The sequence below is a fragment of the Rana temporaria genome, chromosome 4, assembly GCF_905171775.1.
Source record: "Rana temporaria chromosome 4, aRanTem1.1, whole genome shotgun sequence".
Lineage (NCBI taxonomy): Eukaryota > Metazoa > Chordata > Amphibia > Anura > Ranidae > Rana > Rana temporaria.
The window spans coordinates 316,093,171-316,117,991 of record NC_053492.1 but is presented as its reverse complement, the minus strand read 5'-3'; the positions used below and the strand labels follow the sequence as shown (position 1 = coordinate 316,117,991).

General features: G+C 40.2%; 1 protein-coding gene across 3 annotated transcripts in view; it reads right to left on the bottom strand.

The window, feature by feature from the left end:
- Nucleotides 1–3,729: 3,729 nt before the first annotated feature.
- The window catches only part of LOC120937413 (deleted in malignant brain tumors 1 protein-like), a 116,933-nt gene continuing 95,841 nt past the window's right edge, over nucleotides 3,730–24,821 (bottom strand). For all 3 annotated transcript variants that reach the window (XM_040350629.1, XM_040350630.1, XM_040350631.1), the window contains 3 exons: nucleotides 22,801–22,976; nucleotides 9,436–9,824; nucleotides 3,730–4,885 (listed from right to left, as the gene is read on the bottom strand). In XM_040350629.1, coding sequence (XP_040206563.1) covers nucleotides 4,633–4,885; nucleotides 9,436–9,824; nucleotides 22,801–22,976 — 818 coding nt within the window. In that variant the 3' untranslated portion in view covers nucleotides 3,730–4,632. The remainder of the gene's footprint in view (nucleotides 4,886–9,435; nucleotides 9,825–22,800; nucleotides 22,977–24,821) is intronic.

Below are 24,821 nucleotides of genomic sequence, written 5' to 3'. Positions count from 1 at the left end.
ACTTTGGTCTGAAGGACAAAAGTCTGATGGGCCATACACACGGTAGGTTTGGACTGATGAAACTGAACTTCAGTCCGTTTTCATCAGTTTGGACTGATCGTGTGTACAGGGCCTCAGAACTTGCTTTAAAATCGGACTGATAGACGCCTGACCGATCGGTCAAAACCGATGGTTAGTATGCAAAAGCTTTGGTTCAAAACCCGCGCATGCTCAGAATCAAGTCGACGCATGCTTGGAAGCATTGAACTTCGTTTTTTTCAGCACTTCGTTGTGTTTTACGTCACCGCGTTGAACTGATGGTGTGTACGCACATCAGACCATCAGTCCATCAGACCATCAGACCATCAGTCCGTTTTCATCAGTTTGGACTGATCATGTGTACAAGGCCTCAAATTTTTGTAAATATTTTATTATATCTTTTCATGTGACAACATTGAAGAAATGACACTTTGCTACAATGTAAAGTAGTGGGTGTACAACGTGTATAACAGTGAAAATTTGCTGTCCCCTCAAAATAACTCAACACACAGCCATTAATGTCTAAACCGCTGGCAAAAAAAGTGAGTACACACCTGTGGCCCCGTACACACGACCGAGTTTCTAGGCAGAATTCAGCCAGAAACTCGATCGGAGCTGAATTCTGCCGAGAAACCCGGCGTGTGTACACTTTCGGCCGAGGAAGCCGACGAGTTCCTCGTCGAGCCAAATAGAGAACATGTTCTCTATTTCCTCGTTCTTCAATGAGGAAACTTGGCTCGCCGAGATCCTCTGCGGCTTCCCACAGAACTCGATGAGCAAAACGATGTGTTTTGCCCGTCGAGTTCCTCGGACATGTGTACGGGGCCTAAGTGAAAATGCTCTGGGGAAAATTTCCTTGCAAAGTACAACTTCCCCTGCAAAGTGAACAGTCTGTTTGCCTTTTGTACATAGTTGGTAAGACTGAATAAAAGACAACAGTTATTCCAGTTCAACCCCAATATGTTCAACTTACTTTCTCTTCAGAAGGCCAGTATCATCTTTGTTCAGGTATCACTTAAGGTCAGTGTTTGCAACCAGGACATAGATGTTGGGCCTGAGACTGCTCATGATGAAACATGTAAATCCCAATGCCTTTGGCTTTATTGTCTTGGTGGTGTGTTATAGTGTTGCTGCTTCAAAATCTATATCCATTCAGTGTAAATATATATTATGCTCACACAGCCCAGACCCTATTGCTTCTCTCCCTGTGACCTCCTAGAATGAAAATCCTGTAGATTCTCACAGATTACCTACTCTGCTGACCCTTAATTTCTGATGTGACATAGGATAAACTGAGTGATTAATAGGAAGAGCAAATGTGTTCACCTGTCTGTTGAGTACTGATGACATCATTTTTTTGGGGCACAGTCACTTAATTGGACCTAAAGGCAGGGCTGGTGCAAGGATTTTTGACACCCTAGACAAAACCTAATTTTTCCGCCCCCCCTTGGCTCCACCACTGACTGCACTCCCTTTGCCCTGCCTATGTATACCCCACATTTTTAATGACTGCTACTATTTTGCATGCAACACTTTGGTAGACTAGCTAATTGTGGAAAGTCTCACCTGTGCCAATCAAATAGTCTGACCTGTGCCCATCAACTAGTCTGACCTGTGCCCATCAACTAGTCTGACCTGTGCCCATCAACTAGTCTGACCTGTGCCCATCAACTAGTCTGACCTGTGCCCATCAACTAGTCTGACCTGTGCCCATCAAATACAGTCTCACCTGTGCCCATCAAATACAGTCTCACCTGTGCCCATCAAATACAGTCTCACCTGTGCCCATCAAATACAGTCTCACCTGTGCCCATCAAATACAGCCTCACCTGTGCCCATTAATGGCGCTTCACCTGTGCCCAAACGCAGTCTTACCTGTGCCCAAACACAGTCTCACCTGTGCCCATTAATGCCACTTGCCTGTGCCCAAACGCAGTCTTACCTGTTCCCAAACGCAGTCTCACCTGTGCCCATTAATGCTGCTTCACCTGTGCCCAAACGCAGTCTTACCTGTGCCCATTAATGCTGCTTCACCTGTGCCCAAACGCAGTCTCACCTGTGCCCATTAATGTCGCTTCACCTGTGCCCATCAAATAGTTTCACCTGCGCCCATCAAATACAGTCTCAGCTGTGCCCATCAATGCCGCTTCACCACTGCCAATCAATGCAGCCTCACGGGGGGGGGGGGGGGTTCATTGGTACATACTTGGCACTTTGGCAGATCAGTCATCAGTGAATATAAAAACATATAATACACACAAGAGATTTGCCAATTGCATCCCATTGACAATATATACACAATCGTGTGATTATCTAAGAAAGGCAACAGTTTTTACTGAATACACATCAGGTGATGGTCTTGCTCTCAGAAAACTTGTATCCCACGTGAGTGCTTGCTGTCTGCCTGTTCCTTGCTCACACCAATCCTAAATTCTGCTGTATATGCCTGTACCTGCCTCTGTCCGTGCCTCTTCTAGGCTCCAGCAGGCCCCAAGCCTGGAGAGCCACTGCCAGACGCCATGCTACAAGATTGTCCCAGGATTTACTCCCCTCCAGTGTGACACAGCCAGTCCAGGAGAGCGTCCTCGGGGGGAGAGGGGGGTAGACGCTGGACACACACACATGTCAGAGCGGAGAGTTGAGAGCAGAGAGCAGAGAGGGGAGGGGGAGCTAGGTGGGGTGCTGGACACAGTACACTGTCAGAATGATCTCCGTTCTGAGTCAGAGGCTCAGAGTGCAGAGCTAAGAGCCGGCTGGGTGAATCCACTGCGAAAATGTCAGAGGCGGAGAGCGGCAGGGGAGGTGTTCTGCACACTGTGGACACACACAATGTCAGAGTGGAGACCGGGAGTGGGGGGTGGGGGCGCTGCCCTGCTTCACACATGCCAGAGGCTCAGAGGAGTCAGAGCGGCTGCCTGGTGCATAGTATTATTGGAACTGCAAGCTCTGTATACAGTGGCCGGGCGCTCTAGGCGACAGTGCGCTCTAGGCGGCTGCCTAGTCCGCCTAGTGGTAGCGCCGGCCCTGCCTAAAGGCAGAGCTTTTTTTCCTCAGAAAATAGGTGCAGGAACTCAACCATGACCCGTTCAGATTTCAAAAACAGTAGAAGGGTCTTAAAGGGGCATTAAATACCAGAATTGCATTACGTGCAGTGTTCAGGGGGGTTACACACAGAGTGCAGAGCTGTCACTTGTAAACACAGAAACCAGACTTCTGTGTTTACAAGTGATTGTGGTGAGCAGGCACCAAATGGTCTGAGCGAGAGGTGGTGGAACTGAGTTCCCCCAAGTTCCCCCTGAAAAAAGCCCTGCCTAAAGGACTGTTTTTTTATTATACAAGTGCAATATTATTAGTATTAGTGTATTAGTGCAGACCTGTAAAGTTATTTATAGTTTGTCTATTAAGATCTACAAGAAATACAGGAAAGATTTATATTTTTTATCTAACAATAATAATTTGTCCTAATGGTCCAGACAAAAAAGACAGACAATGTTGAAATATATTAGTAAAGTAAATGTATTTAAATGCAAATTTTACAATTGGTTATTAACTAAAATGATATCAAGAAAAATACATGTTTTTTTATTATTATTGTTTAATGAGTTTTTTATATGCAATAAAAGATGAAAATGAATCAAGTTTTAATATGAAATTCTTTAGAAAGCAGGAATCTAGAGAAGAGGACAGTAGGGAGGAGTTCATTCATCTATGTTAATTTAACTGTCTCGTTACATACTGTCAATAATTAAATTTGAATTCCAGATATGTGATCTGGTTTGCACTGCATAGATACATTGGTCTGGCTTTGAACATACCCATGAAATTGCTGCTGAATCGAAGAAGTAGTAGTCACCACTACTTCAGTAATTTTAGCCGTCTTCCTGGTGTCATGCTGACTTGCTGCCCTGCTATGCAATAACTTAATGGGGTACACAACTACCCCACCTCTTCACCTTATCCAATTGGAGAACACTTTGTATTTATGGAGAACAATGCAAGGCATTCACCAAATGGCAGCCATGCCAACCCTGTGAACCCCTTTGGCTATTATGCAGCAGGGCAGTCACTCAGCACGGGACCTGGAAGACTGCAAACACTGTAGTAACAGTGACTTCTACAGCAATTCTTCACCGCAGTCCCACAGGTATGGTTCATGCATACTTACATTGGTCCAAACTGGGAAGATGTAACTATAAAATACAAGCCATACCTGAAATTCAGTTTTAAAAAGGCTGAGTCTATTGTTTTCTTAGAAAACAATAAAAGAGACATGCCTGAAGTAAATACAAGTTTTTTTATTGGCACTCCCTAATTTAAAACACAAAACCTTTTAAAACATGTAAGTTGCCTGGTGAAGATAACGCGCACGTGTTAAATGCTTAGATTTGCAATCCATTGAGGTTACCAATATATATATAAAGTCACTGTAACACCAAACTATTTAGCATAAAACAAATTAACCCCCTTATAGTGAATTTAACCTCATCATAGAAACCCTATCATTGAAAATATCATTCCAAAAGTGATAAACTGTGTAATATATTTATAATATATATTTAGAAGAATATTTCAATGTTATTTAGTAGTGCCTAGTAGTGCACAAATTTAAAAGGTTTAATTTTCTTTTAGTTCAATTGGCCCAACCATAACAGTAAGTTTCTCATAAGAAGAAGATGCAGCCCTTTTACGTCTCTTTATACATCCTTGGTAACAGCGGGAATTATAGCTATTTTTGTTGCAAACAGTTAATTTACACTCTAAGTAGACTCTGGAAAAATTCTGTACAAAACTAAAAGCGCGGAATCCAAATCGAATCTGATTTGAGTAATATGTTGGGTAGGTCAAATAAGTGGAATCTTTGATGCATCTGAAAACATAAAAAAAACACAATTGTAATATTTATGACCATTTTTTTACGGAAACTAATAAAAGTAGGTTTTAAAAATATTATTTTTTACATGAAAAAATACAAAATGCAATCCAAAAGGCCAATCCCATTAAACACATATAAATAAAAGTACATTTTAGTTAAATTTTGGACTTTGCAGCACATCCTTAATTGTCTCTAAAGCATTATACCTAAATGGGAGCTCCATCCATCCAAGAGTGCCACAAACATGTAGATTTATTGTCCTAAAATCTCCTATGACTCCCCAGCTGTCAACGCCTAAATTAACACTAAATAACACTAAATGTACTCAACCCTTACCCAGTAATTGTTGGGAATGGTTGAAACCCCTGTTTCTTTTTTATTTGTAGCATTAAGAAAAAACAATTCCTCATCATAATGGACACCAGGACTAAAATAACTGGTTAATCTCAATCCAGACAGAGGTTCTCACCAAATCATTTGAACTCAATTGTAAAATAAAATCAAAGCTGAACTCCAGCAAATGTTTTCTAATTACAAACCTTTCCTTTGTGCAGCAGCTTTCTTTAATGAAAACCAGTCACTACTGCTACAGGCAACCTGTAGTGGGTGGACCTGCTGGGTCCCTCCCACAGATCTGCTCTGAGCACAAGGTATGTGCAGCCCAGTGCTGATGTTACTGCCACATTTATAAGGTAATATTTGGGTTTGCAAAGTAACTTTTCTCACAGAAAAGTAGATTTATATAATTTGTGACTGTTGCTGAATACATTTAAAGTTTTTGTGCCAGTAATTGTTCAAGGGAATTGGTATAGGTTGCTTGTTCCTTAACCACTTACCGTCCACCTTCCACATCTATACTGCGGCAAGGAGGCTCAGCTGCACAAACCGACGTACTTGTACATCGGTTTGTGCATGTGATGGGGAGAATGGGAGCGGAGACTTGCTGTCCACCGGCCACCCACAATTGCATTGAAGAGAGGCAGAACAGGGATCTGCCTATGTAAACAAGGCAGATCCCTGTTCTGACAGGGGACACTACTGAGATCTGCTGTTCCTAGTGATCAGGAATAGGGATGAGCTTTATGTTCAAGTCGAACATGATTTTGACTCGAACATTCGCTGTTTACCCATTCGCTGAACAGCGAACAATTTGGGGGGGTTTGCGGCAAATTCGAAAAGCCGCGGAGCACCCTTTAAAAGTCTATGGGAGAAATCAAAAGTGCTAAATTTAAAGGTTATTATGCAAGTTATTGTCATACAAAGTGTTTGGGGAACTGGGTCCTGCCCCAGGGGACATGTATCAATGCAAAAAAAAGTTTTAAAAACTGCAGTTTTTTTCAGAAGCAGTGATTTTAATAATGCTTAAAGTGAAACAATAAAAGTGAAATATTCCTTTAAATTTCGGACCTGGGGGATGTCTATAGTATGCCTGTAAAGTAGCGCATGTTTCCCAGGCTTAGAAGAGTCCCTGCACAAAATTAAATTTCTAAAGGAAAAAAAGTAATTTAAAACTACTCGCGGCTATAATGAATTGTTGTGTCCCGGCAATACAGATAAAAGTAATTTAAAAAAAAAATGCGTGGGGGTAGCCTAAATTCTATTACCAGGCCCTTCAGGTCTGGTATGGATATTATGGGGAACCCTGTGCCAAATAAAAAAAAATGGCGTGTGGTTCCCCCAAAAATCCATACTAGACCCTTATCTGAGCATGCAACCTGGAAGGCCGCAGGAAAAGAAGGGGGATGAGAGAGCGCCCCCCCTCCTAAAAGTAACAGGCCACCTGCTCTCAATATGGGGAGGTTGTCCCCATGTTGATGGGGACAAGGGCTTCATCCCCACAACCCTTGCCTGGTGGTTGTGAGGGTCTGCGGGCGGGGGGCTTATCAGAATCTGGAAGCCCCCTTTAACAAAGGGGACCCCCAGATCCCGGCCCCCCATCTGAATTAGTAACGGGGTACATTGTACCCCTACCATTTCACAAAAAAAGTGTTAAAATGTAAAAAAAAAAAAAACGCACACACCAAGTTGGGACAAGTCCTTAAATAATAATAAAAAAAAACTCCAGCGCCATAATCCTTCTACGATCCCGGTCCCGTACCCGCCGATACGAACAATCCCGCTCTACCGGAGGCTCCCGGACGAATGACGCGTGAGCTGTCTGACCGCTCTTTTGTAACCGAGACGCAGCAGGGGTTTCCCATGACGCGTCAGAGGGGGCGGGGTCACACTTCACGGATGAAGCCACAGCCGGGCGTCCACAGTTACAATTCTGGCGCGGCAGAGAGGAGGGGGAGAGGAATTGGGCTTTGTTCGCCCGCATCGTTGGACCATGGGACAGGCGAGTGTCCGATTATTAAGTCAGCAGCTACACTTTTTGTAGCTGCTGACTTTTAAATAGGTGGAACTCCGCTTTAAAGTAAAATGTATAGGTTTACCTTGAGCTTTACCATCCCACTATATTAAATAAAAGTCAAACTAACATGATATAATTTTAACCACATAAATAAATTTAGTGGTAAATATATGATGGTGTGCAATTATATAAATGTTGCTCTGGGAAAATGAAAGGAATATGAATTATATCTCTTTACTATTCTTCCCCAGAGAAAAAATAAGAATTAAAAACATACAGTATGGGGTAGATTCACGTAGAATGGCGTATGTTTGTGCGGGCGTAACATATCCTATTTATGTTACACCTTCGCAACTTTTACAGGCAAGTGCCGTATTCTCCAAAAAAAGTTGCGGCGGCGTAGCGTAAATAGGCCGGCGTAAGCCCGCCTAATTCAAATTGTGAAGAGGTGGGCATGTGTTATGTAAATTAACCCTGACCCGACGTGATTGACGTTTTTCACGAATGGCGCATGCGCCGTCCGTGGAATTTCCCAGTGTGCATTGCTCCAAAGTACGACGCAAGGATGTCATTGGTTTCGACGTGAACGTAAATGACGTCCAGCCCCATTCACGGACGACTTACGCAAACGACGTACATTTTTCAAATTTCGTCGCGGGAACGACGGCCATACTTAACATTGGTATGCAGCATATACGCCTCATATAGCAGGGGTAACTTTACGCCGGGAAAAGCCTAACGTAAACGGCGTAACTGTACTGCATCGGCCGGGCGTACGTTCGTGAATTTGCGTATCTAGCTGATTTACATATCCTAGGCGTAAATCAGCGTACACGCCCCTATCGGCCATCGTAAATATGCAGTTAAGATCCGACGACATAAGAGACTTACGCCGGTCGGATCTAATAGAAATCTATGCGTAACTGATTCTATGAATCAGGCGCATAGATACAACTGGCCAGACTCAGAGATACGACGGCGTATCTCCTTTGTGCATCTACCCCAAGGTGTTTAAATTTTCAACAAAATTAAAGCCCTACTGTGTGTATAAGGTGCAAGACTGAGACATCGCCTGAAACTAAAAAGAAGAAAAAAAAATGCTCTGGAACTCAAGGGGATTTAAAAAGAAAAAATCCTGGGTACTCAAATAGGTAAGATTTGAGGGCCAGATTCACAAAAGAGATACGACGGCGTATTTCCTGATACGCCGTCATATCTCTGTTTTAGGGGCTTCCTAACTATGCGACTGATTCATAGAATCAGTTACGCATAGTTTGCCCTAAGATCCGACAGGTGTAATTGAATTACACTGTTGGATCTTAGGATGCAATACCTCGGCCGCCGCTGGGGGGAGTTTGCGTCGTAAACCAGCGTCGGGTATGCAAATTAGTACTGATGGCGATCCGCGATAGTTTTTCGCGTTCGCTACGTCGCTGCTAGTCTAGTTTCCCGTCGCAAAGTTAGTCATCGTTTTAGCTGCCCTAACTTTACACAGCCCATGTTAAAGTATGGCCGTCATTCCTGCGTCGAAATTCAAAAAAAATTTTCTTGCGTAAGACGTCCGGAAATACGAAAGTACGCTACGCACGTCGCCGTTCGAAAAAATGACGTCACTTCGCGCAAAGCACAGCAGGAAATTCAAAAGTGAGCATGCGCAGTAGGTCCGGCATGGGAGCGCGCCTAATTTAAATGGCACACGCCCCTTTGAATTACGCGGGCTTACACCGGAGGCCGCCGGCGTAGGTTTTCATTGCAAGTGCATTGTGAATCAGGCACTTGCAATGAAAACTTGTGGCGGTGTAACGTATCTTCGATACGTTACGCCGCCGCACTTCCAAATATTTGTTTACTTTAATTAACATTATTAGTAGTATTGTATTTCCAGTGTTTCTCGCTTTGAAATAAATAGAATGTATACTATACAGTATATTGCAACATAAATCAAACAATATTAAAGAACAGTGAATGTGACCTTCAAACATGTGTAATACACATACCCATGAAACATTCACTCACAGTGAATGTTTGATGAATGTGAGATTTATTGCTTTGTACAATGTATTCTACTATTTCTAAGGAAAAATTGTGTGGATTTACAATAGAAAAAAAAATGGTTGACTTAATTTGTCTAACAATGTTTAGATCCTACACAAACTATACAATTTGTAGAGAAAAATAAAAGAAGCATTACCCATTACGTATTAAATCATACGTCTTTGTCACAAAATCATTGGGATCAGGAGAAGCCACACATGTGTCCACAAACAAAGTGAGATTGTTGTCAGATGAATGCAGTGTAGCCTGGAGATACAAGTTTTGGTTTAATTCCACATAATATGGATAATCATACACTGGATAGGTAAAGTTTGGTGAAGGGTAGAAGTACAGTGAAGGACGGTACAGGCCATATTGTGTCAATGTTTGATTTGCAGCATCGTCTGCATGATACATAATGTTCACCATGGTGTTTTGGAACATCTGGCAACGGACATTCAAGTTTAATGTTTTTCTGCGTTCAATAATTTGATCAGAATGGTGGCCACGCAATGTATTCGAATAGCTAATCGTGTCTGTCTCGCCCTGGAAAAACAGAACAGGTTTTAAACAATCTTCTGAAACCAGTATACATTGTAGACTTCAACATTTTTAATCATTATCTTTTATGGATGAAAATAAGGCACTTTATCATACATAAGATTTGCAAATTATGGTAAATGATTGTATAAACAAATCTCTGCCAGGAGATTACCAATAGTTAAATTTCAGCTGTGTGATAAATGTAGCCTTTGATATTACAGGCAGAGCAGTATTTTACTCCATAAATCTGATGTTTGGATTCCAAATGGGAAAGGTCAGATCATTTTCCACAGTTGGGTTGGATAAAAGTTTTCTCTATGAAAAACCTCTATGTATGTAACCCCATATTCAAGGGAAGAGCAGTGAGGAGAGGAACATGTCCTACTCAGTTTAGGGGTCAGAGCTCAAGAGGAGGAGATTAGGGGATAACTCAGCATTTCATAGATGAAAATATAGTTTAAAATGCACTTATCCTTTAGGGCCCTTATCTACACAACCATTCATTTATAATATAGTTTTCAAAGTGAATTTTTACCACACACACAGAGCTAAGTGAAAATTCCCTTGCAAAGTGAACAGCCTGTTTGCCTTTAGTAAAATCAACCACTTAGGGCCAGATCCACGTACCTTGGCGCATCTATACGTCCGGTGTAGCGTATCTCAGATACACTACGCCGCCGTAACTTACAGCGTATTTTCCGTATCCTCAAAGAATTTGCGCCGTAAGTTACGGCGGCGTAGTGTAACTGTGTCGGCGTAAGGGCGCGCAATTCAAATGGATGAGATGGGGGCGTGTTTTATGGTAATTCCTATTGACCCCACGTAATCAACGTTTTTTTTTAACGGCGCATGCGCCGTCTGTGGGGGTATCCCAGTGCGCATGCTCAAAATTAACCTGCAACAAGCCAATGCTTTCGACGTGAACGTCATTCTACGCAAAGCCCTATTCGCGAACGTTTTACGCAAACGACGTACACGACGGAAAATTCGACGCTGGCCCGATGTCCATACTTAACCTCCCTGGCGGTATGATTCTGTCTGGAATTACGTACCAAAAGCGGTACAATTATTTTGCAAGGAAATTTGGCGTTTTATACTGTAGGCCTGTAATTTTTAGAAATAACTCACTTAAATCTGACCAAGCAAGAGTCTTGTAGGCATCCCGGGTATGATTTTTTTTTTAAAACAAAATTATAAATTATAATATAATAAATAATTAAAATTAATTATAACAAATAATAATATAATTATAACAAAAATTATTCAATAATATAATCAACTCAAAATCACTGAAATTTGCTCAGTTGCAGAATTGTCGCTGTCATTATTTTTTTTTTTTATGACGAATTTCCCCACAAATCGCTATCGCACAATTCTGCAAGTGATTATAATTTATTATCGCTGTTTTCTAGCTGATCTAAAACCATTTTTGACATAAAGGGACACTTTTGGACAATCTACAGTTTTTAGGCAGAAAGAACATTTTTTATTATATAAAAGTACATGTAGGGCACTGGGCAGACCACTAGGGACAAGGGGTGTGTGTATTTTTTACATACAGTACTGTAATCTATAAGATTACAGTATACTGTATGTAAAGTGTTTGTTTACTTTTTTGAATTTGGCGCCGTTCTCCGCTCCCGTGCGTCGTAACGTCGCAGGGAACGGAGATCGGCGGCACACGGGGACACTGTGAATCGAGCGAGGAGGTCCCGCTCGCTCACACAGCGGGGTGGCATCGCTGGATCCAGGGACAAGGTAAGTAACTTGCCTGTGGATCCAGCGAGAAGGTAAGCCGCGCCGCTGCACACTCTGCACGTCCTGCCTGAGCGTGACTCGGGGTTACCGATCCTAACATGAAAAACCAACCCCGAGTCACGCTCGGGTTTACCGCCAAGGGGGTTAACATTGGCTACGCCTCATATAGCAGGGGTAACTTTACGCCAGAAAAAGCCTTACGGAAACAACGTAAAAAAATGCGCCGGCCGGATGTACGTTTGTGGATTGGCGTACCTACCTAATTTGCATACTCGATGCGGAAATCGACGGAAGCGCCTCATCTAGCGGCCAGCGTAAATATGCACCTTAGATCCGACGGCGTACTAAGACGTACACCAGTCGGATCTAGCCCAGCTTCAGGCGTATCTTGTTTTGTGGATACAAAACAAAGATACGCCGGAGCAACCTAGAAGTTACGCGGCGTATCAATAGATATGCCAGCGTAACTGCTTTGTGGATCTGGCCCTTAGGCCGGGTACTCACGAGCAAACATGTATGGTGAAAGCGGTCCGTCGGACCGTTTCCACCATACATGTCTGCCAGAGGGCTTCTGTACGATGGTTGTACACACCATCGTACAGAAGTCCGCGCGTAAACAATACGCGGGGCGTGTCCGCGGTGTCGCCGCGTCGATGACGCGGTGTCGCCGCGACAATGACGCGGCGACGTGGGCGGCCCGCCTTTAAAATGCTTCCACGCATGCGTCGAAGTCATTCGACGCATGCGAGGGACGGCGGGCGCCTGGACATGTACGGTAGGTCTGTACTGACGACCGTACATGTCCGAGCGGGCCGAATTCCAGCGGACTGTTTTAAAACAAGTCCAGGAATATTTGTCTGCTGGGAAAAGGCCCGGCGGGCAAATGTTTGCTGGAATTCGGCCCGCTCGCGCCCACACACGACCAAACATGTCTGCTGAAACTGGCCTGCGGGCCAGTTTCAGCAGACATGTTTGGTCGTGAGTACGGGGCCTTAGAGTTCAATTAATCCTGAAGTTCAAATCAGCTAAATACATTCCAGATAAATCAAAACAAAGGTGTTTCATGTCTTACATTTTGTTTTCTTTCTAAAGCAGCTGCTGGAAGAAGTAAAGTCTACCTCTGTCCAGCAGCTGCAGATTAGGAACCGTATGCTCTTTATGAAAGCAGTGGTCTCATTGCAGAGGTCCAACACTCCCCCTACTGAGTTAGGCCTATAGCTTTGCAATCAAAAAAGTTCATGCTCCTCTCTGGTTGTGTCACAGCAGTTTGCTCACAGACAGCAAGGTTCCCACTCTGCAGCATGCTGGCATGGGACAGGCTTTTCTACTCAGGCCGTAAGATTTTCCATTTTTTTTATTTTGATTCACATGGAATGTATATAGCTAAATTAAACTATAAATTCAGTTCAGCTTTAAACACAGTATAGAGAGTTATCTTTGACTGTCTGTGTGTATGTACACATTTGTTTTTCTGTATACATTTGTTACCCTATTTTTCTTTTTCATTTTTTGTATCTCTTATTACACCTTTCTATGTGCGTTAATACTATTCGCTGGAAGCTGTAGAAAATAAAATTAAGACAAACAATTACCTAGCATTACAATATTACTGCATGCATTTTCAAATGCCTAAATAAAAGAAAATTCAAGAACAGACATTTCCCACAGTGCTGTGCAACAATGTGAATGTACTCAATTGAAATTAAACATTTTTACACATGGATTGCAATTTATTTGTAGCAAAATACTTCTATTTTACTGTAGAAAAAAAATATTAATAATTTGTAAATTACGTCGCATGACTTTTTGCTAAAATAAATCTAACAATATAGTTAGTAAAAAGTCATGATTACAGCTTAATTCAAGTGTGCTGAAGAATTTGTGTATTGTTCTGTGTCTGGCTCTGCTCATGTGTACCTTTACTTTTTATGATCTTGTAATTACATATAGGATTCATGACATATATGTATTTGTGCATGTTTAGAGGAGATATGTGTTGTACAGGCCTTGCATGTCATACTTTCATTAAGAGATGTTAAGTCATTGATAGCTGTAGTGTTTCCTATAGTATCCTTTGCTTCGTTTTTTTCCGTCCACGTGTCTTACTCCCTTTTGTCCACAAGATGGCATCTATCTGAATATTAACATTCCTTCCCACAATTAGCTTCGTTTATGCGTCGCACATTAACACGTGCACGCTCCGTTTTTTCTTTCCCATAGCTCGTATTGATTTTGCCCTCTTCCATCATGGCGGATGAGGCTATATATAATGAGCTTCGTGATCACGTTCTCTCAGGCAGCCTATCCCCGTAGACGTCCGTATTGCGACGAAACGCGTAGGAGGAGCTTAGCCACAGTGACGTCATCACGTTAGAGGGAGAGACACGCGACGGACGGAGACACGAAGCGAACGGAGGCTTGAGGAAACGCCATCCCTTCGATACCATATCCCACATGCGAGATTCCAAAGTTTTTGCTGTAAGTGCACACCTGTTTTTATTAAAGCTCAATGTTTACACAGTAATGCACTATGTGGTTTCCTACCATTCTTTATTTTTTATGAACACCAATGTTTAACTGGAGCGGATTTGAATGGGATTCTATCTTTTGGAGTTATCAATACTGGTGATTCATAGCAGTGTCTGGAATAGTCTTTTCAAGGAAGACTTTAAACATCCTTATGCTGAATTAGGCCGTTGAAAGCCCGGTCTTTGTCTCTGGTAAGGAGATTTCATTTCCCACACATTGGGTGACCTTTTTGGTGGAGGATCCCTTTCCTGATTAATCACAGATGCTCACCTTAATTGGACTTAATTTGCACTGATTTTTTATGGACTATTTCTTTGTCACTTCATTTATTTATATGGTTGGATTTGTCACATTGAATACCATATTGTCAATTACCATATTGTCAATTCTTTTATCAAAATTTTTGATCATTCTTTTGGTCATTTATTTTACATTTATTTTTATGAATGTTGCATTCAACTTTTTAAGATATATTTCACATATATATTTTTCACAGGTTTAAATATTAGCGCCGTATTATCTTGTTTTTTGTTTCTTTGTTTACTATGGTATTTTAGTATTAATACTGGCAGCTTTTCACAGAAATTAATTTTTTTCACTGTTAATTTATTTACACGATAGCGCAGTGTTTTTTTCTGTCTATACAGAGAAATCCCTTTCCATATTTTGTTGTATACCATAACATTGCTGCTTTCGATCCATCATGGATATTTTTGATTTTCGCTCACAGTTTAACATTAATCTTGAAGGAGTGTTTGACGATGTAGAAGAACAATCAGATGAGATTGGAGGAATTTTTGTCAGATTAAAAAACCTTCTAGTCTCAGAATTGCACACAGGATGGGACATAGCATATCTTGAACAATATGTTAGTCAAAAAATGGTCCCCCGCAGTCTGAGATGGGAAGTAAGCCCTCAAAAGGGGGAAACTGACTTAGATGGTTGGTTCTCTTATTTTAATGGCATTGGTGTAAAATTCCTACAATTTTTAATTGATAAAAAACGGGGGAAATTAAGATCACTCAATGAAGAGGTGATCAAACTCAATGAGAAGCTTACTCCGTTTAAAGAAGATGAAATTTATAAAACTAAATCTAACTCTCTGAAAATCTTTTTAGAAAAAGAGGATCAAGAACAAAAACTGAAGAAAAAGAAAAAGTATAACAGGGATTCTGTTGACTATTCCAATAAATTAGTATTCAAATGGCAGGCTAAGATAGATGAAACTATGGAAGTTGTCTCGGGTTCTATGTCCCATCAGATTAATGCTACTCAAGAAGGCATTATTCCGACACAAATTCCATCCTGCTCTGGTGCAAATTCCAGTATAAGAGGAACTGGTCACACTAACGTCCCCCACACTAATGGCTACACCTCGGTGAAACCTAAAAAAGGTCATAATAGATCAAAAAAACTAAGACCCCGGGTAGAAACACTTGAGGGTCAATATGGGGGAGGTGTAAACCATCATCCACCTCGTAGGAGGAGGCCTTCGTATTATGACGATGACCGTGGCCTCTATGGTCATGTGAGCCATGTGGGTGCTTATGATTCCCCACTGAGAGGCTACCAAGGGTATACTCACTCTGGCCGTGATCGTGATCATCATGATACACGAGGGGTGCACCATAATGGTCCGAATTATGGATATACCCCTAGGAATAATCATGTTCCAATCCAAAACAGATTCGCCCCCCTTATGCATTATGGGGGTAGTGACGCAGTGGATGAATCTAGTACCTTTAGACACCCTGAAGAATATTTGGACCATTCAAGAAGGTTCAGACGTGAATATGACACACCCCAAGTGCATGAAAGGAACCAGTCACCTCGTTTTTTTCCCATGGACAACAACAGACCAAAAAGGCCTCACGAAGAAAGAGGGGTGTCAGAGGGGGGAGGAGGGTCAGGACCAAAGAAAAGAAAGAGATAAATATTTCAGGAGTCTTTAACCTTAGTTCGGCCCAACTTTCACAAGGTGAGCAGGCCCTACTCAGTCAGGGTTTAAAGTTTGCTCCCCCACGAACTCTTGACAAATTCGAGACCTTCATAGATGCCCACAAACTAATTAGAAAACTGAACATTAAGAGGCATTTTCTTCTTAACCCTATGGGAGTTAGAGACCAAAATCGGGTTACATATGTAGGTGCACCAGCAGGTTCTCTACCATCAGCAAGTAGTGAGCCGATTGGTGATGTTGTGGTTCCAACCAGACACACCAAATTGGCAAATGCTTCTTTATATAACCCACCAGGTTTTATTTCATCTTCTTTACAGACTTTTAAGGAGCTTGTTTTAAAGGATATAGCGGACCTGAAAGTTCCCAGATCTAGAAATACATTTGAATTTCAAAGTCAACTGAAACAAATCTGTAAACGTAATGATCTGGTTGTACGTCCAGCGGATAAGGGTGGTGGAGTGGTGGTCTTGGACAAAAGCGATTACATAGCTGAAATGCATAGGCTTTTGTCTGACACCACCACTTACAGCCTTTTAGCCAACAATCCAACAGTAAAATATAGGAAAGAACTCCAGGCCTTAATAAATGAAGGTTTCTCACTGGGTGTTTTAAATAAAAAAGAAAAAGCTCACTTAATTCCATCAGCACCGAGAGTACCAGTGATATATTACCTGCCTAAGGTGCATAAAAGTACCACCAATCCACCGGGTCGTCCGATCATAAGTGGTTTAGACTCTATAACGGCACGTATCGGCAAATATATAGATGAGTTCTTACAGCCATTGGTTATTTCCACCCCATCCTATTTACGTGATACCACCCAGGTTATCAATTTACTAAAAGATTGTGAATGGAAGAATGGATTTTTATTAGCTACTGCTGATGTAAATTCATTGTACACGGTCATTTCACACCATCATGGCCTAGAGGCGGTCCGTTTTTACTTACAGCAAGATAAGTCACTTTCAGTTATTCAAAGAGATTTTATTGCTAACCTTTTGGTGTTTGCAACCAGCCATAATTATTTTTGGTTTGGTGGTGATTATTATTTACAGAAATGCGGAGTAGCAATGGGCGCCAAGTTTGCCCCTAGTGTGGCAAACTTATTCATGTCTTTCTGGGAAAAAGAAGTCATTGATGTCAACCCTCCAAGTCAACTCAAATTGTGGAAACGTTACATTGATGACATTTTGGTGATCTGGGAAGGTGATACCCCATCCCTTGATAGTTTTTTATCCAGTTTAAATATTAATGACCGAGGAATTTTTTTAAAATATGATATTAGTGCATCCACAATTAATTTTTTGGATCTTATTATCATTGCTAAAGATGAGACATTAACTACTATGACCCATTTTAAAGAAACTGATCGCAATGCATACATCCCTACTACGAGCTGCCATCACTCACAATGGCTTAAGGCTGTCCCAAAGGGACAATTCCAGAGAATTAGACGCAATTGTACCTCCCTACATGATTTTCAACAACAGGCCCAAATTCTAAAGAAGAAATTCTTAGATAAAGGCTATAAAGAAGACAGTATTGATGAAACTATTTTGACTGTCAGTACTTTAAATAGAGATCAGCTTTTAACCACAAAAAAGATAGATACTGATAATAAAGATTTTTTCAGCTTCGCTTTAATTACTGGGTTCTCTGACCAACACTTCTCTGTAAAAAAGATCTTAAGAAAACATTGGGGTGTTTTAAAGAATGATCAGATATTGGGATCGATCATTCCAGAGAAACCCATAGTAATTTTTAGAGGAGCACCATCATTACGTTTAAAGGTTGCCCCAAATATAATAGATCCTCCTAAAGTAGTAAATTTTTTTCAAGAAATGAAGGGTTTTTATCCATGTCGAAAATGCAATATTTGCAAAATTAATGCATTTCAGGGACGTAAGCTTACTACTTTTCAATCTACTCAGACCCTTAAGATATATGACATTGAGACATTTATTACCTGTACAAGTGACCATGTGGTTTACTTAATACAGTGTCCCTGTAAAAAACAATACATAGGACGAACCAAACGAGCTGTTAATATTAGATTAAATGAACATGTAGGTAACATAGGTAGAGGATTCTCTAAACATAATTTATCTAAACATTATGCGAAGCACCATGCCCAAAGTATTGATGGTACATTGTTTCTACCTATGGAAAAATTACGTCCACACTGGAGGGGTACAAATAAAGTGCGCACTATCTCCCAGCTTGAGACCCGCTGGATTTTCAATATGCGATCATATAGGCCTCATGGGTTAAATGTGGATTGGGACATTAATTGTTTTTTAAATAATGCTTAGTTAGTTTTTGTTCCCGTCCACATTTTTTATGTTCATATTTTTATGTCCATCTTCTTTTTAATAATGTTTTTAACATATTTTTAATATTTTTATCATATTTTTGGTTTTTTTTCTTGATCTTCTAATGTTTTCAATATACAAATATAATTCAAATATATCAAGACATTTATGATCTTGTAATTACATATAGGATTCATGACATATATGTATTTGTGCATGTTTAGAGGAGATATGTGTTGTACAGGCCTTGCATGTCATACTTTCATTAAGAGATGATAAGTCATTGATAGCTGCGATGGTGTTTCCTATAGTATCCTTTGCTTCGTTTTTTTCCGTCCACGTGTCTTACTCCCTTTTGTCCACAAGATGGCATCTATCTGAATATTAACATTCCTTCCCACAATTAGCTTCGTTTATGCGTCGCACATTAACACGTGCACGCTCCGTTTTTTCTTTCCCATAGCTCGTATTGATTTTGCCCTCTTCCATCATGGCGGATGAGGCTATATATAATGAGCTTCGTGATCACGTTCTCTCAGGCAGCCTATCCCCGTAGACGTCCGTATTGCGACGAAACGCGTAGGAGGAGCTTAGCCACAGTGACGTCATCACGTTAGAGGGAGAGACACGCGACGGACGGAGACACGAAGCGAACGGAGGCTTGAGGAAACGCCATCCCTTCGATACCATATCCCACATGCGAGATTCCAAAGTTTTTGCTGTAAGTGCACACCTGTTTTTATTAAAGCTCAATGTTTACACAGTAATGCACTATGTGGTTTCCTACCATTCTTTATTTTTTATGAACACCAATGTTTAACTGGAGCGGATTTGAATGGGATTCTATCTTTTGGAGTTATCAATACTGGTGATTCATAGCAGTGTCTGGAATAGTCTTTTCAAGGAAGACTTTAAACATCCTTATGCTGAATTAGACCGTTGAAAGCCCGGTCTTTGTCTCTGGTAAGGAGATTTCATTTCCCACACATTGGGTGACCTTTTTGGTGGAGGATCCCTTTCCTGATTAATCACAGATGCTCACCTTAATTGGACTTAATTTGCACTGATTTTTTATGGACTATTTCTTTGTCACTTCATTTATTTATATGGTTGGATTTGTCACATTGAATACCATATTGTCAATTACCATATTGTCAATTCTTTTATCAAAATTTTTGATCATTCTTTTGGTCATTTATTTTACATTTATTTTTATGAATGTTGCATTCAACTTTTTAAGATATATTTCACATATATATTTTTCACAGGTTTAAATATTAGCGCCGTATTATCTTGTTTTTTGTACCTTTACTTTTGCTTGTTATAAACTGATCTGAGCAGTTGCCCATTTGCTCTTTTGGATTTGGCCCATGCACTTCAGCTGCCATTGAGCGAGACTGGGTATCTGGTGTTCTGCTATACTTCTAGGGAATATTAGGTTATTTCTAAAATACACCTGCGCTCAATTTATCAATTATGTATACATATATACCCACCAAGTTTGGAGTGCTCAGTTTAGAATTAAGGACAAAACTGTGGGAAAGTCTCACTGTGAACATTTTTAAATTAGACAAAGCCATCCTTGGGCTGTAAACTCTCATGGTTTTTGACCTTAATGCGTTCTATGCATTAAGGTGAAAAACCTTTTTTAGTGCTTCAGCCCCCCCTGTCATCCTCTGTTTGGGAACAAGCACACCATCTGTAGCTGCTGTCTTGTGTCCCGATTGGATAGATTGATAGCAGCGCAGCCATTGGCTGCTGTCAATCAGATCCAATGACCCAGGCGGGGGCAGGGCAGATTCCAGCATTCGTGTCTATAGATGAGGTAAAAAAGTAAATAATTGTGCTTCCCTAAAAGTATCTAAGGTGGGCAGCCAACACAACAAAGGGATAATTGTAACAAACTAAATAAATAAAAGTGCAGTGCCAATAACAGGAACTCTTATAACCAGAGTTCTAAAATATTGAAGTGTAACAAAAAAAACAAATTCAAACGTGTCACCGTGAATAAGTAATAAACAAACCTAATATAAGTGACATATATATAAGAATGTCCGTGACGGTGAAAAAGATCTAAACGGGGGGGTTTAATTCTTATAGAATCAATGTGGAAATTTTTCTTTCAAGGAAAGGTGATCCCTCCAAAGCCAAATAATAGGATACCCTTACCGGATAGGGTGGACTTAAACTACACCATACGGTGGTGGGTTATACTTGCATAGGGGGCACTTTTATTAAGTTTGTTTATTACTTATTCACGGTGACACGTTTGAATTTGTTTTTTGTTAAACATCAATATTTTAGTACTCTGGTTACAAGAGTTCCTGTTATTGGCGCTGCACTTTTATTTATTTAGTGTCTATAGATGAAGAATACTGGACTCAGGAGCTTGCCCGTAAGGTAACCCTTCGGGAGAGCACTTCTCCTAGGGGGTCATCTGAAGTGAGGAGGAGCCACGAGAGCCGCTGGGGGACCCAAGAAGTCGGTGTTTGGGGCCACTCTGTGCAAAATGAGCAAGTATAATATGTTTGTTATTTAATTTTTAAACGATCCTTTACAATCACTTTAAGCTATTACTGCTTTTATCTATTTAGATAATCCATAGTGCTCTGTGAATCATTTGTCACATATTAAATACGTATTAATTAATGCTTATTTTTATAACAATTATAAACCAATTTTTAAAAAACATATAATTTTAAAAACCTAAAGGTTGAAAAAAAATAACCCAGAACTATTCTAACGCTTCTTTTAAGACTTCACAAAGATTTCTAAAGTGCATAATATAGTTTTTATGTTGTCAAAATAACTATATATTTATATATGTAATTTTTGATTAAGAATATACAGAAAAGTTCTGATTGAAGTACAACAGAAACGTAAGTTAAACTCAAATGAAAAACACCGAAACCGAAATCTTGAGTTAAAAATGTGCATTTATATTTTTCCACTGTATTTAGGAGCCCTCTCTATAAGCGCCTGACCAGACATTATGTGCTTTTGTATAAAACATAACCTTTTACTTATATGTTTTTTTATTATTTTAATTATTTTTTATAGTCCTATCTTCTCCAGCATGCTCCCTGTGATTTAGAACTAGAGCCCTAAACTCGGCAGAGTTTAGGGCTGCTTTACTATCTAAATTAATGGTAAGACTTTTCTAACTTAATATTCTAATGAACAAAGTAGATATTAGCATCATTTTTTACAATAGTTTAAATGGCCTTTAAGTCTACAACAGCATGGAGTTGAGAGGTACCTCTCAAAAGAAATGTTTATAGACTGCCATTGCTGACATGCTCATGCTTTAGAAATTGTGAGTTGTCTTATACTTTTATTTGCAGCATGTTTGCCCCAGGGTTGTGAATAAGAAACATATAACTAGCATTCTCTGAAGAAGGTCAGTAATGGTATCCAATCTCTGTCAGGACTCGTGATTGGACTGACTTTAACCTCCCTGGCGGTATGATTCTTTCAGAAAAAACATGCTGAAAGCGGTACCATTATTTGCAAGGAAATTTGGCGTTTTATATTGTAGGTCTGTCATTTTTAGAAATAACTCACTTAAATCTGACCAAACAAGCTTCTAATAGGCATCCCGGGTATGACATTTTTTTAAAAACAAAATTATAAATTATAATATAATAAATAATTATAAATAATTATAACAAATAATAATATAATTATAATAAAAATTATTCAATAATGTAATCAAATCAAAATCACTGAAATTTGCTCAGTTGCAGAATTGTTGCTGTCATTATTTTATTTTTTTATGACGAATTTCCCCACAAATCGCTATCGCACAATTCTGCAAGTGATTATAATTTATTATCGCTGTTTTTTAGCTGATCTAAAACTATTTTTGACATAAAGGGACACTTTTGGTTGCTATGGACAATCTACAGTTTGCAGGGAGAAAGAAACGTTTTTATTATATAAAATGACATGCATGACACAGGACAGACCACTAGGGACAAGGGGGGTGTGTTTTTTTTACATACAGTACTGTAATCTATAAGATTACAGTATACTGTATGTATAGTGTTTGTTTACTTTTTTGAATTTGGCGCCGTTCTCCGTCCCCGTGCGTCGTAACGTCGCAGGGAACGGAGATCGGCGTCACACGGAGGCACTGTGTGAATCGAGCGAGGTCCCGCTCGCTCACACAGCGCGGTGGCATCGCTGGATCCAGGGACAAGGTAAGTAAAACTCCCTGTACATCCAGCGAGGCGAGCCCGAGTCTGACTCGGGGTTACCGATCCTAGCCCAAAAATCTCACCCCGAGTCAGACTCGGGAACACCGCCCAGGAGGTTAAACTATGTGCAGAATTCTGTATTTGCTTTTAAATAATGACTGTCTTCATCTTAGCTAGATACTTGTCAGTTAACTTTGTTCTCCAGGTTAAATCTAACATACCTGTTTGACTGTGCCACACTGATCATACGGCATGGAAAAGATTAGCCAATTTCCAGATCTATAGGGACGGCATTGTGCATCATTCAAAAATATTTCATTTGTGGAATATCCTAAAGACTGCAGATACTGCACTGAGACGTGTGCTTCCATGAGGTTTGATGTACAATAAAGAATCACTATAAAAGATAGATGTTAGAAAATGAAAACTGTACATTAATCATCCAAAGCAAAATCAGAAAAAGACACAGACAGGCACATGCACATATAATAACCATAGATATCTTCTAGCAAAGCCTCCATTTTAGATTACAAATACAAGTAAAAAATGGGTATCATGTTACAAAACTTTCCAAGAATTATACATCAATTTTGGTTGTAGTATAACAGGTTAAACTAAAAGCTATATGTAAGTGAAAAAATCTGCACAACCCACAAAAATATACACAAAAATATCAAAAAAGAACAATTGAAACAAGAAATAAAAACAATCTATATAAAAACCATCTAAGTGAAACAGTCCAAGGAGTGTATGATAGTGGTAATGTGTGCCTGGAAACAATTGAAAGTCCACACAATCACATTCTTGGTTTTGACAAAGGCGATGTATCGTCTTTCCTCAGTATGGAAATATATGAACATCCATGCAATGTAGGCAATAAAAAAGTAGGCAGATTAGCCTCTTACCAGAGAGAAGATCAAAAAGGGCATATCACAAAGGATCTGGGAGCTGTAGTTTCTGCAGGTGGATAGGGTCTGGCGTTCTGTGCTCTCCAGAACGCCAGACCATATCTCAACTGGGAAAGGAGGCCTCCTTTCCCAGTTGAAGCCGGCTTTAGGTGAAACGCCGCGTAGGACGGAGCCGTTTGTTTCAAAACGTTGCCATTATCTAGCCTGTCGGTTGTTACCGAGGCTGAAAGGATTCTGATATCCCCTTTTTTTGCTTTTTTTGTTTCTGTATTTTTTTCATCTCCAAGTTGTCAAAACTGTGATGTTTTAATAAGAAACTTCTTTCATTAAAGAGGTGTTACTGAAAAGTACTACACTATGAAGTCCTCCTTTTTTTCTTTTATCTCTACCTTTTAACATCCTGGAGAGAGCTGTGTATGCTGATTATCCTACAACATAGGAGTGGATTGAAAGCGCTGCTGCACATGGAGAGAACAGAACGCCAGACCCTATCCACCTGCAGGAACTACAGCTCCCAGATCCTTTGTGATATGCCCTTTTTGATCTTCTCTCTGGTAAGAGGCTAATCTGCCTACTTTTTTATTGCCTACATTGCATGGATGTTCATATATTTCCATACTGAAGAAAGACGATACATCGCCTTTGTCAAAACCAAGAATGTGATTGTGTGGACTTTCAATTGTTTCCAGGCACACATTACCACTATCATATACTCCTTGGACTGTTTCACTTAGATGGTTTTGATATAGATTGTTTTTATTTCTTGTTTCAATTGTTCTTTTTTGATATTTGTGTGTATATTTGTGTGGGTTGCACAGATTTTTTCACTTACATATACCATTTGCTTGCTGAATATTCCAGCAAATTTTAATATTGCAGCACCGTATTAGAAGTTTTTCACAAATCTATTTTCCTCACCTTGTCACTTATTGCTATACTAATTCAGAGCCGTGAGTTGTCTGTTGGAATTTTGGGTTTAACCTTTCATTTTTATACTCACTGACAGGTTGTTACCTGTTATCACTATATATATTTTTAGATTTAAATACTTCTAAGGAGAAGTGCAAATTCACCTTGCTTTATAAACTAAAAGCTAGGCGCCGTATAGAGCCGCACCAACGCTTGGCAACACGTGACGCGCTGTATGCGACCGTCGGAAGGCTGTCAATCAAATAGGAACTCCCAGTCCCGCAGCCCATACCCGGAAGCCACGGAGAACAACTATCTCTAAAACGGTAAGTACTGCATTGATTGTAAACAAAACACCCGATTCTGCTTCCCGTAATTAGGCCCAATCTAATGTTAAAAAAAAAAATTCGGGTGAACTCCCGCTT